The sequence below is a fragment of the Protopterus annectens genome, chromosome 5.part0 (assembly GCF_019279795.1).
Source record: "Protopterus annectens isolate FY-2018-M chromosome 5.part0, PAN1.0, whole genome shotgun sequence".
Classification (NCBI taxonomy): Eukaryota; Metazoa; Chordata; order Ceratodontiformes; family Protopteridae; genus Protopterus; species Protopterus annectens.
This window is the reverse complement of record NC_056735.1, coordinates 1465290790-1465303132: the sequence shown is the minus strand read 5'-3', so window position 1 is coordinate 1465303132 and position 12343 is coordinate 1465290790. Positions and strand designations below refer to the sequence as shown.

General features: G+C 39.4%; 1 protein-coding gene across 1 annotated transcript in view; it reads right to left on the bottom strand.

The window, feature by feature from the left end:
- RELT (RELT TNF receptor) overlaps positions 1 to 12343 on the bottom strand; it is a 184813-nt gene that overhangs the window by 91394 nt on the left and 81076 nt on the right. The window contains exons 4-5 of the mRNA XM_044071301.1: positions 2957 to 3135; positions 2527 to 2612 (exon numbers count right to left, since the gene is read on the bottom strand). Coding sequence (XP_043927236.1) covers positions 2527 to 2612; positions 2957 to 3135 — 265 coding nt within the window. The remainder of the gene's footprint in view (positions 1 to 2526; positions 2613 to 2956; positions 3136 to 12343) is intronic.

The following is a 12343-nucleotide window of genomic DNA, read 5'->3' as shown; positions in this document are numbered from 1 at the left end:
ACTCGCTGATTCAGAAAATAAGAAAATATTGTTAATTTTTAAAAGTCATTAACATTTCTCTAGATTTTTTGCCTTGATCATGTGATCCTCGACAAAATATAAGCAAAGCAATGGTCCATGCTTTTGGCCCAAAATGTGACTGGTAATGTCCCTCTGTTTACTTCAGACTCATACTGAACCTCAAAAGCACACTGAAGGAACACTTCTAGGTATTCAACTGCTGCATTTAGAACCAGTGACTTCCACTGCAGCACTTATCTTAACACAGCATCCATTTCTTCACTAATTATATAGTTCTGAGCCATACACCCCTCACAAAAGCTTCCTCAACTACTATCTTACATTGATTAATTATTTACTTAACTGCATTTTTAAGAGGAGGATCCAGCAGGTTCTTAAATGTCTTTCTGAAAGGGGTGACTGCATGTTGATATTTACTGTGACTGTGTACAACCTGCCTTATGGCTCTCCCAAATGTATATCAGAGCTTCATGTAAGAACATGCACTATAAGAGCTAATTGAGAAGCTGTGAACAGTGCAGCAAAACAAAAATGAGAATGGAGAAAACTATGCACTGGCTTATGACACAGAAATACTTAGTAAATGTAATCAAAGCCCTTGCAGAGGGCATAGAAACATCAAGAAATTAGAGGGATCTTCTGAATGTTCAGCTAGACTAGCAGTACCAGTCTAAAAGTCATGGTTTGCAGGAAAAAAAATAGTGTGCCTGTTGAAGTTCACTTCCAGGATTTTGTTTGGAAGGCAATCAATGTTTGTTTGGTTCTACACTAGCAGTACAATATGATGTTCAAAAACACTGATTAGATGTATTTAACCGTACAAGACTGCAAGAGGAACAGCCAATAAGATACTGGGAATGAAAGGAAATTATGAAGACATTATATAAGAAAATGAGCAACCATGTCATGAGAAAGAACACCCAAACTTTATCACAGGCTGCAAAGGAAAAAAGATGCTTCCAAGAGATTGCCTTAGTTCAGAAAGTTTTGAAGGGAAGAACTTTATGAAAAAAGAAACTGAACACAGCAAAATTGGGAGAGGCACATGCTCTCGCAAGAAAATATATTATAGGGGAAGAGAAATACTGGTAAAGCAAATAAGATAAAAACACACGGACACCTAATACATAGTTCATAGGAATGTGTGCAACACCCTACAGAGGATTTCTGATTCAGGAATGTCCAGAACTTCAAAGAGAGTCATCAGTGCTACAGTAAGGGTATATGCAAAGTAGCACTAACACCACGCATTCGGGAAGATCTGCAATTTAAGAAAGGCGTGGAGCTGAATATGAAAAAAGGTCAGGATGGCACTGCAACAACACAATACCCTCAACAGATTGGTAGCAGTCAAGGGCATTCTACACCATATCTAAAACAGTCTGAAAAGCAACTTATCGACTGAACTTTTGCAATGAAATTCAGAATAGGTGGGGTTGAAAAAAAAACTTTGATGCCCTATTAAATTACATAACCAGCTACAACATCACAACACCTTGTGTTGTGTTACATAGCAGAATGCTGAAATTTGGTCATATTTGTTAAACGTGTTTTGATGAAATGAAATGAAATAAATTTACCAAATGTAAGTTAACGCACTAATTCTTAAGTGTGAAAATGACACTTGCGGTCGGCAACCCACTAATCCCAGCCCCAGAGTGTCAAAACATCACAAATCTCTGAGAATGACAGCAACAGTCCTCCTACCCACAGACTGGCAGTCATCAGAGTTCCTCTACCCCTTGCTATAGCAGAGATCCTAATCCCCCAGCCTATCCACACCCAGCTGTGCAGTTCTCAAGATTCCTGCTCTTCCAGCTCACTTGCCAGCATTTGATATTTCATCCCAGCTGCTATGTCAGTGATCACAACCAGCCCTGGCTTATGTGTCAGTCTGTTCCAACTGCCCAGACTTCAATATATCACTGATTATCTATCGTGGACAATCTTACCACCACCTGGTAAACTGTCATGAATGATACAAGTTATGCAAATCTTAACTGAAAAGTTTTTACAGGGGTCTGTGACCTCTCCTGTACCTTCTTTTGTGTGAGCTACTACTTCCAACATCATACTGTGTTGGAAGAAAGAAAGAAATATTTCTCCTTTCTCCTGAGTAGTGCAATTTTTATTTCTCCTTAATGTTAATCTTTCTGGTAGGTTTAATGCACTACTCCTGCACAGTGCAATGTATGTGAAGAACACAAACTCAGGAACCTCGACAGAGATTACATGAGTCTGTATCCACATTATAGGTTTGTGTAACTTAACAAAGAACCACTGATCTAGATCTGTTTTCAGTTTTTAATTGGATGCCTCTCTAATCTCTGTTAACAACATGCTCCAGAACTGTGCAACCCTGATTTGAGAAGAGATTACTCTAACCAGTACAAACTTCTCAGTGGTTCTGTGCAATGAATGGTAGAATTATGCAGAACAGTTATAGCCCTATATGGAGACACCCTGCACTATTATTTAAAGCTGGAAGTTTTCATTTACACTCACGTGAGCATCTACTTGTGTCTTCTACAGCATCAGTGCATGGATGACATTCTGAGGTGCCTGCAGATTCTTCCGCAAGGTTATAGTACCTGAAACATAAAATGACAAGGATAGTAGTCACCTTGTCTTTAAAAACAATCCTCCAGAAAGCACTAAGGCACTTGAAGTCTCTTGTGGCATCCTCTGCACAAGATATTATACAAGCTCTATCAGTTCAGGCACTTTGAATGGATGTTACAGCCACTCTGTACTAGAGATGAACCTTTTTTGTTTATCAGTATGCATATATGTTCAGTTGCTGTAAGTTACAGTTCAAAAGAGTAAAAATGTCTACAGTCCCCCCTCCCTATTCTGCAAGACAATACAAATGTATTCTAATGGAAATCCGTCTTGAAGTAATATACCAAAATTATATAAGGGAGAATGAACTTACCCAGGTAAACATTCTCCACACTGGCTGTTAACAGTAGCTGTGCCATGAATCCTGTACACTCTTTTGAGTCTAGCACAAGAGCTGTGTATGGCACATGGCTCTGTTCCGTAGCTGTCTGAAAATGTGCCAGGGAAGCACGCACGACACTCCATCCCTGCACCTTTCCCATGGCCACATACCTATAAAATGTGAAAGAAAGAGAGAAAATACTAATCTGATACATATCTACAATAAAATTCAGTATTACTTTTATTAAAAAAAGGTTTATAATGCAGCAATTATGACTGCAATATGCATTAAATAAAGCATTGGACCATATGTCATAATGAATTTTTATAATACACAGCTGAAAAACATTTTGATGATATCTGTTTTCCCTGAACACCCTTTTCATCAGGCTGATTCAGATGCTTTACTGACCCACTTGTTCTCCCCTCTTCTTGTGGACTGGTATCTGATATAGTCTCATAAGAGGAGTTTCCTCCTTTCAGAACAAAATACCTTATCAATGTCACTATACTAGAATATCTGGGAAGCTTGAGGATTTGCTGTAATAGAATCTAGCTCCTTCTTCTGGCAGCTGCCGTATGCAGCAGCAAGCGGAAGAGTTTGCTATACCTTCTTCTACATTTCCTTCCTGCGCACACACTTCAGTACGTGTCCAAACAAATAAGGCCACTGCATGAACTAAGCTTGGAAGAACTAAGCATGTCTCCTGTCTCAGTAGTGCACTGCACTGCACCCATGCTCCAGTTGACCTCAGCATTTCAGTGGACCAGAACTGGTGAGGCAGTGGGACTACACTGTCTTCCCCTTTCAGTTCAGTTCTCATGATTCCAGGCCACTAACCAATGTGAGACTATATGGGTCATTCCCTTGGCTTTATCCCTCTGTATCATAGTGCTGACTCACTACTTAGTTTAGACTCTCTAAGAACAAATGTAAGAACTAAGTTAGACCTCAGTAATTCAAAGAATTTAAAACATGTCCTCTGTTCTGCATGACATTGAGATGTTTACTGCTTTCCCATCAAAAACATCGAAGCTCCAGAGCACAATTATGGTCTGGAACTCCTTTTAGATTTCTTTGGCACTTAAACTGAATCCTGGTCCCATAACTAGTAAAACTGCCCCTGTTCTTGATGTCACCTGCCTGCATCATTGTCTGTCTCTTAAGATTTAAGGCTGGATGGATATGAGATTAATAATCACGCGCCAACTAAATCTATTTAGTTATTCTCTTCTGAATAAACCCCACTGTCTAAACCTATCCAACATATTCCAGTCAAACAGCCACAAAGCATGTGCTAAGGATACTCATAAAATCATCTAAAGCAGGAGACAGGTCCCCTATTCATGTAATTCCTTCCCCATAGAAAAACTGTCATAAGAAATCTAGAAGCTTTCGTCTACATCTCATCACAGAAAATACTTAAGAAACTTGCCCATGATCATACATCTACCTCATAGTTCTGTAACTCATGCCTGCTGATTATCATAAATCGTTGAAGATATACCCAGAGTCAGATCTCTTTAATATTGCATACTTCTCAGTTCTGCCTACTCTTGTTTCCAATACAGCTGAAGATACTCATACTTTCACTAGTGGCATCTAACTATTCTAATATCTAAACTGAGTGTTGAACAGATTTATGCTTTGCAAATGTGTGAGAATATTCAGTGTGTCAGACTCATTCATTCATTCATTCATTCACTCATTCATTTATTCATTCATTCATTCATCCATCCATTTATTCCGCAGTTAGCTATTTAATCCAGTATAGTGCTGCAAGGAAGCCAGAGGCTATTGAGTGCAGGGAATACAAACTCATCCTGAGTGAGGTGTCGAACCACTGCAGGATGCATACACATAATTACTCTCTCATGTTGCACACACATACACATTGTTGGATGTGTGAGAAACCTGTAGTACCAGGTGAAACTCCATGTGGACACAAGAAGGACATGCATAATCCATCCAGAAGATATTCCAACTGGGAAATGAACCTGCAAGGCTATGGAGAGGATCATCATGAACTATCTTGACCTCGCAAGGGCATTTGACACAATACCCCCACCAGGCATCATAGATAAGCTATCCCCTGAAATATAAATTCGGTATTTACTTTTCTGGCAACCACATTGCCAAAGTGGTTAGAAAGACCTTCTACATAGCCCACTCATCATCAGAAAGGATTCACATCTAGAGAGAGAGAGAGTAATTGCCTTTTTTATTCATCATCCATCATCCATCATATCATAATATGCCCTTTGGGATGTACAGCAATTAGAAAGACCCCAAAAGTACCTCACCAGGGGATCAAGGGACTCAAACAATGCCATATGCATGCCTGACATATAAACCTATGTCCAACCCAGAATTAATGGACATGTCTGGAATAGAATTCCAATTCATGTTAGGCAAGCACCTCACTGACTTCTTTCAAGAAGAAATGATATGCCCCAGGGCAGATAACCTATGAACCTATGAACCTGCAAACCAAGTGCTATCAGGCAGTAATGCTAACTGTTGTACCACTGTGATGTCCCAATGTGGTACAGAGATAATACATGCATTTCATTATACCAAAACATGTATTTATTTTATTTTATTTGACATTTGTTGACCGGGTTAGTCCAACTGGGCCACAGGCTCATTTTCAGTGGAGACCCAAGGAGAAAAGCTCCAATGCAGACAATTTACAGTACATAAACTTCACTCTCCGATATAGAGAGTTACAATACATAAGCTACAAATACAGAGAAGCATAATACATACTGATAATGATACAGAGAAGTATAATACACTTGATAAAAGAAATACATTATTTTTTTTTACAGTGAGAAAATAAACAGCAATTGAGCTTTCAAAGAGAGAGCTATTGATACAGCGGATATAATTCTAATAAAGAGAGGTATTTCGGCAAGAGCAAACAATATATACATATGTACATGTGGTGAGAAGTAAAGCTTAAGGGTGAATTATTTTAGCAAGACTATGAGTAAATGGAGAAAACTAAGAGGTGGTAGAGTAAAAAGTCTGTGTAGTTAGAGTGAAACAATACGGTGATGTAGAATTCATTAGTGCTGTAGGTTAGGTGGGGTCATGACAAGGGCAAGATTTGTTGTTTAGTAGGTGAAGTTTAAGTTCCTTTTTGAAGTGTTTAGGATGGGGAATGGATCTAATGTGTGTAGTTTACCAATATTTTCGTGTGGTTGGTAAATGTCTAGGACTTGCTGGTTGGAGGTGCGGAGAGTATGTTAGGGGTGTAAGAGGATACCAGGAAAATAGGGAAGGGCAGGTAGATGGTTTGTATAATTTATGTTGTATGTACCTCTTTATTGTGTTGAACATTTTATCTGTTGACATTTTATTTGTCAAATCTATATAATATTCTGTACGTCTCTAAACATTTTATATATTTTTATCAGACTTGTAAATATATGTCCTGTTTAGATGTTAAACCCATCAACCTGTTTCTGGTAATAGAGGTGGATGTACAAGATGCCATGGGACATATCAAAAACAGTAGAGGAACTTCCTTGGTGCCAAAGCCAAATTTTCTCTAGTCAGTAAGAATACTTCCTCTCTGTCCACAAACCTGTCAGATCAGCTGGGCATGGTCTATATTTGCACCATGTTGCTAGCTAAGGCCTAAGACTCCTTGCCTGTAGCCATCAAGTCAATACACTCCCTCCAGTCAATAGCTCCAAGACTGTTTTTTCTCCTAAACAATAAAAAAATCTACAGTTTAAAGAAATCTACCAAATCAGATATAATGTGAAAGCATTGGTCAAGAATAGATACAACTTATACGACAATGATTTAATCATGTGAACTGTCTCCTAGGGGAGGAAGGCATACATTTTCTTTTTGTCCAGTGTGCAGCACAGGAAAAACAGGGCATGTGTAGGGGATATATGGGATTTTTTTGGTAGTTTATAGTGAAATCCTGACCTCTCTGAAGTTGGAGGGTAAAGTGTAGATGCTGAAGAAGGATTTCTGGAGAGACATAGTCTGGATGAGCAGGTCATCCATGAAGAGGAATATATGGATTCCCTGAGTGCAACAGAAATCTACTACTGGAGCTAGACACTTTGTGAACAATCTTGGAGCTATGGAAAGGCAAAAAGGCAGAGCAGTAAATTGAAAATGTGCAGAAACAGGGGAAAAAATGAGGAAGCTCCTGCAAGAAGGACAAATGGGTGTGTAAGTAGGTGTCCTTCGGATATAGTGACACTTAGAAAGCCTGAAGGAGGATGAAAGGCAGAAGAATGTGAAGAGAAAACATTTTGAAAGATGGTACCTTCAAGTAAGGGTTTAGGAGACACAAGTCTAGGATGAGTCTCCACTGCCCTTATTTTCTTGACACTAGAAAAATCATGCAGTAAAATCCTTTTCCCATCAAGTATTTTGGGACTTACATGATTCAAGAGATCCTAAATAATGGCGGCAGAAAGGGACACTTGGTTGTGAGGAGGTTGCATCATGCCTTTCATAAGGGGGGATTATTTTCCCATGACATGGCATAACCTAATTTGATGATGGACAGGATCCACTTGAGTGTAGCAATAGCGTCCCACCTACCTAGGCAGAGGGACAGTCTTTGGGAAAGAGGAGTAATGTTGCTGAGAGCAGGGGAAGGGTGCTGCAGAGACAGTCATAGATTCTAGCTTCCAAAGGGAGGCCTCCCCACTGGAGGTTCACTATGGGGTTTGTCAGAGTATCTCTTCCTAGGGAGGCATCTTTGTTTCTGAGATGTCCTAGGATCCCTTCTAATGAAGCAAGTTGATTTGGATGGGTAGTTCATATGTTACCTAGGAATTGAGGAGAGAAGAGTCTGTCAGTTGTCTTTCATAGTCTTACCTTAATCTTGGAGAGTTTTACAAAGACTGACAGCTGAGGACCAAACAGCAAGTCTTTGTCGAAGGGTGTGCCTAAAAGTTTTGAGTTGAAATCCTCAGGGATAGGCCGACTGCAAAGTCGTGAATATCTGTGAACAACAGACCCAGTGGCAGCTCCCCTACTAGAAACATCAACAGCATTGTAACTGCGCTTAGTACTATATCTGGCTACTTGACTGGCCGGGGATAGTGCGCTCTGCATTTGTTGCTTTGACTCCGCTATAGGACTCAGGACATAGATGAAGTAATTTGCCACTTGAGTCTGGTAGTTAATTGCCACAAAAGCAAGGGTGGCACAGCATTAGCACTAGACAAATGCATAGAGGGCTTATATGAAGAGAGGTACTGCAGAGGGGTCTGCTACTGGATTCTTGTATAAGTACTTTAGGTCATCATGTACCTTGTAAAACCTGTCTCTTTTTTTAGGAGCTGGTGATTGAGAATCAGGTGCAGAACAGGTGGACTGAAAGGAGTCCTGGAGAATCTCAAGGGCAGGAGGGACTCGAGAAAGGGCAGGGGTACCCTTTTTTAGGAGCTGGTGATTGAGAATCAGGTGTAGAACAGGTGGACTGAAAGGAGTCCTGGAGAACCTCAAGGGCAGGAGGGACTGGAGAAAAGGCAGGAAAAATGACTGCAATACCTCTTCTAAATATCAGAGATTTGACTGGATTGTCACTGAAAGTATTTCATCATGTTCTGGACAGTCTCCCCAAAGGAAGTTTCCTAAATAGGGGAATCTAGTGCTAGAGAGTCCTCTTCATCCTGAGAAACTTGTCCTGTAGAATACAGCTGAGAAAAACAGTCTAGAGAATGATCAGAATTATAACCTTGTTCTTTTTCAGAAGAAGAAACTAAGGCAGATTTTTGAGGAGTAGCCTTTGGTTGCGGACTCCCAAAAGAGGGAGTTTTCAAAGTCATAACAGCTTTGAGCAACCTCTGTGACGTCTATCTATTCATTTTTCCTACCTGCTGAGGGAAAGGAAACATGCTTAGTATTCTGTTTTTTCTTCTTAGGCATAATGTCTGTCTGGATGAGAAACTGAGGTTCAGAACCCTGTCCAATTTCTATTAAAGAGCCTGCAATATCATTGATAACAAAATTTAAGGGACGCTTTGTGGTCCATTGGAAATGATGAGTCACAGTTTATCTGATGTACCAGCAGTCTGCAAGGATTCAGGAGCCATACCAGCCTCCAACAGGGTCTCAGTAGCATGCAACTCAGAGGTAACGTGGTGTACCATGGCTTCTGGAATCTCCACTGGTTCATTGGAGTCTGATATGTTGGACTGCAGATCTGTCCTGGACTTCTCTAGGTTTTCCTTTGGTGGAAAGACTTTTGAGAATGTGGATTCGTTTAATGTGCTGAGTCCCTAGACAGGTATTGAGAAAGGAAATACTCGACCAAAGGGTATTGGGAATGAATGATTGACAGACTGAGAAAGATTTGTTATCGTGTTCCACTCCTAGGCAAAAAAGACACTTGTTATGCAAGTCCGAGCATGGAATCTGCCTACCACAGTCACACTTAACCTTCCTAGCTGATATCTAACTTTCAACAAAACAGCATAAGTAAAGGAAAATTACTCAATGGGGCACTTATCTGGATAAAAGATCAAAATAAAGGTATTAACGAACAAATGGTGATCAGTACAACAGATGCATAACCTGCATTCAGGCTGCTGGTGAGAGAGTCTGAGGATCCATACTTGCATGTTTGTCTATATACCCTACTGCATATGAGCTGACGTAATGCATTAGACGTATGACCTCAGGAAGGTAAAAATTTGGTACCCCATCTGCAGTCACCGGTGACAACCCATGTCAGGAATACTGCAACAGTGATTTTAAGTCAGGATATACATAGACAGAGAGATAAATAGATAGACAGACAGATAATCACTGCGAGGTGTATTAGCAGCCTGAATAGGTCAGAATGAACGGTTAAATGTGAGCCACCTGAAATAAATACACATCATGCTAGATGTGCTAAATGAAGTGTATTAATTAAAATGATGCATTTGTTAAAAACACTCTAGCACTGCATAAAATATAACAGATGTGCATTACATAGTATCTTTTGGCAAGATGCACATGTAGGGGCTCAGAATGCAATTACAACATTAACACAATGAACTGAGTAATGCATCCAAACTGTGCAAAACAGTACAAAGTCATTAGTTGCTAGAGAATGTGGAGAACACATCAAAATTATTAAGTCGTACATCAGTACATAATATGTCAGACTGTTATTAATCTGAAACTGCTGGTCTAAGAACGAAAAGGCTAAAGTATTAAAAAATAATTTAAGTACAGCCTCTCTATGATTGTGCAGAACCTACCACCCAAAGTATCTCTTTAGCAGACCATAACTTTTAATAAATAATCCAGCAAACTTTTAATAAATAATCCAGCAATAACAACCCTCTGCATAAAAATATATCAAAGTCATTAATTTACACTACACTCACAAATCCAAAAATTGCTAGTTCTGTTAGTGTGTAAAATTTAGTAGATGCTGTAGAAATAAGCTATAAAAACATCTGTTAAATGTCTTGTACTTGTACAGCCCAAGGTAACAAAAAGCAGATTCTATGAATCCTTTTAACAGTGGAGCAAGCCTCAGAAATAGACAGACTTTGTCGATTTGCATGTAGATTTAGATTGTGACATGACCTTCTTGATAAACCAGCTTGTTTCATGTCAAAGTCTAAGAGAAGACTTCAACCAGTTGTTGTTGTTGTCTTTCGGCTTTTTCCCGGTAAGGGGTCGCCACAGCGGAACTCTGGTCCACTAATGATTGGCAGTAGATTTTTACGAAACACCGAGGTGCCAGCTCGACGCCCAACCTTCAACGAAGGCACGCCCATTTACGCACGCATGTCTTTCGAACGCTACCCAACCTGGCAGATAAATGAAATACTGATCAATAACCATGGGGACAATGAAACAATTGCACAGTGAACAGTTTATGAGATGGACCCATTTCGTGCTGAATAGCTGAAAAAAAGACAATGGATGTTGGGTGCATAATGGTCTTTCTGATTTGCAATAACTAAACACCAGTAAAGTTGTTATGACACTCGCTGTTACAAATATTACCTCCTGTGTTTTAGGTTACAAGCACAATCTGGCAATGTGTCAAATTTATTTTATTCTGGATCTATTTGAGTCTACAATTGTGAACTATAAACCAGGACATGTCATGCTATAGAAGTGAATCTTCCCTGCATAGAATCCTGGGTACATGGCATATTAGTGGTTGTCATTAGTAACCACTTTCTCATTTTCTTTGTCAGTAGTTTAAGATTCCTAAGCCCATTCTTGTACCTATTATCTTAATGGACATTCCACAGTAGTTCTGGAATTTGATCAGCCACTACAAAGGTAAATACTATACCTACGGTCCAACCACATTCTCAGGGAGCACTCTGCCAGTCACTGGAGTTGCACATGTGATGTAAACTGATTTGAAATTATTCATTTCTCTTCCTTCATTGACTGAATAGCATTATTGGAATAGATGCATCTTACTGATATTAATTTACTCTTAATTATTTTTGTACTGTGTATATGTCATGTTTATACAGTAACAACTATCTTAATTTAAATGCTTATTGTATAAAATCAAGCTATCATCCCTGACTCCACTGGAATTAAGACCTTTCCACTAAATGTTTCAAATTAACAAATGAAAATATATAAACAAATGACTGAATGAAGCGATAATTAAGAGATGTTCCCCCAAAGGTACAGATGACATAGTTTTAAATTAAAAAAAAAAACATAAAATAACTTCCTTGTAGTGCTCAAAGATCACTGCAGGCCATGGTCTGCTTCCCCCCACTAAAAAATCCTTGTTAGATGATCATTCATTCATCTTCCATTAGCTGTTTTATCCAGTTTAGGATCAATGGAAGCCAAAGCCTATCTCACTACTCAACAGGCACAAGGCAGATAAACTAATTCTGGAGGGGAATTAAGTCTACTGTAGGACACACACACACACACACACACACACACACACACACACACACACACACACACACACACACACACACACCTACTGGCAATTTTGAAGATTCACCAGGTCTGAAATGTGAAAGGAAGGTGAAAAACCCATGTGGACATTGGACAGACATGCAGACACCACACAGCCAGGAACAAAATTCGAGATCCAAGAGCTGTAAAACAGCAACATTAACTGCACTCCAGTGTGGCACCCTTACAGGATGTTTCTTTTAAGAAATCTAGTACCCTCCACTTTAAATCCAAGAATTATTCTATAAAAAAAAAGAAACAGGTTGAAAAGCTCCCATAGACCTCTTTGATAAAGGAAGTTCTGGAGATGATGGCTTGATGCCAAGATTCTTAAAAATAGCTGCTTCTGCCTTAACTGGCTCAGTAATGCATCTTGTTAACTCCTACCTGATAATCTGAACTGATGAATAAAATTGCAGCATGTGTACTCTCCCAAAACACTTA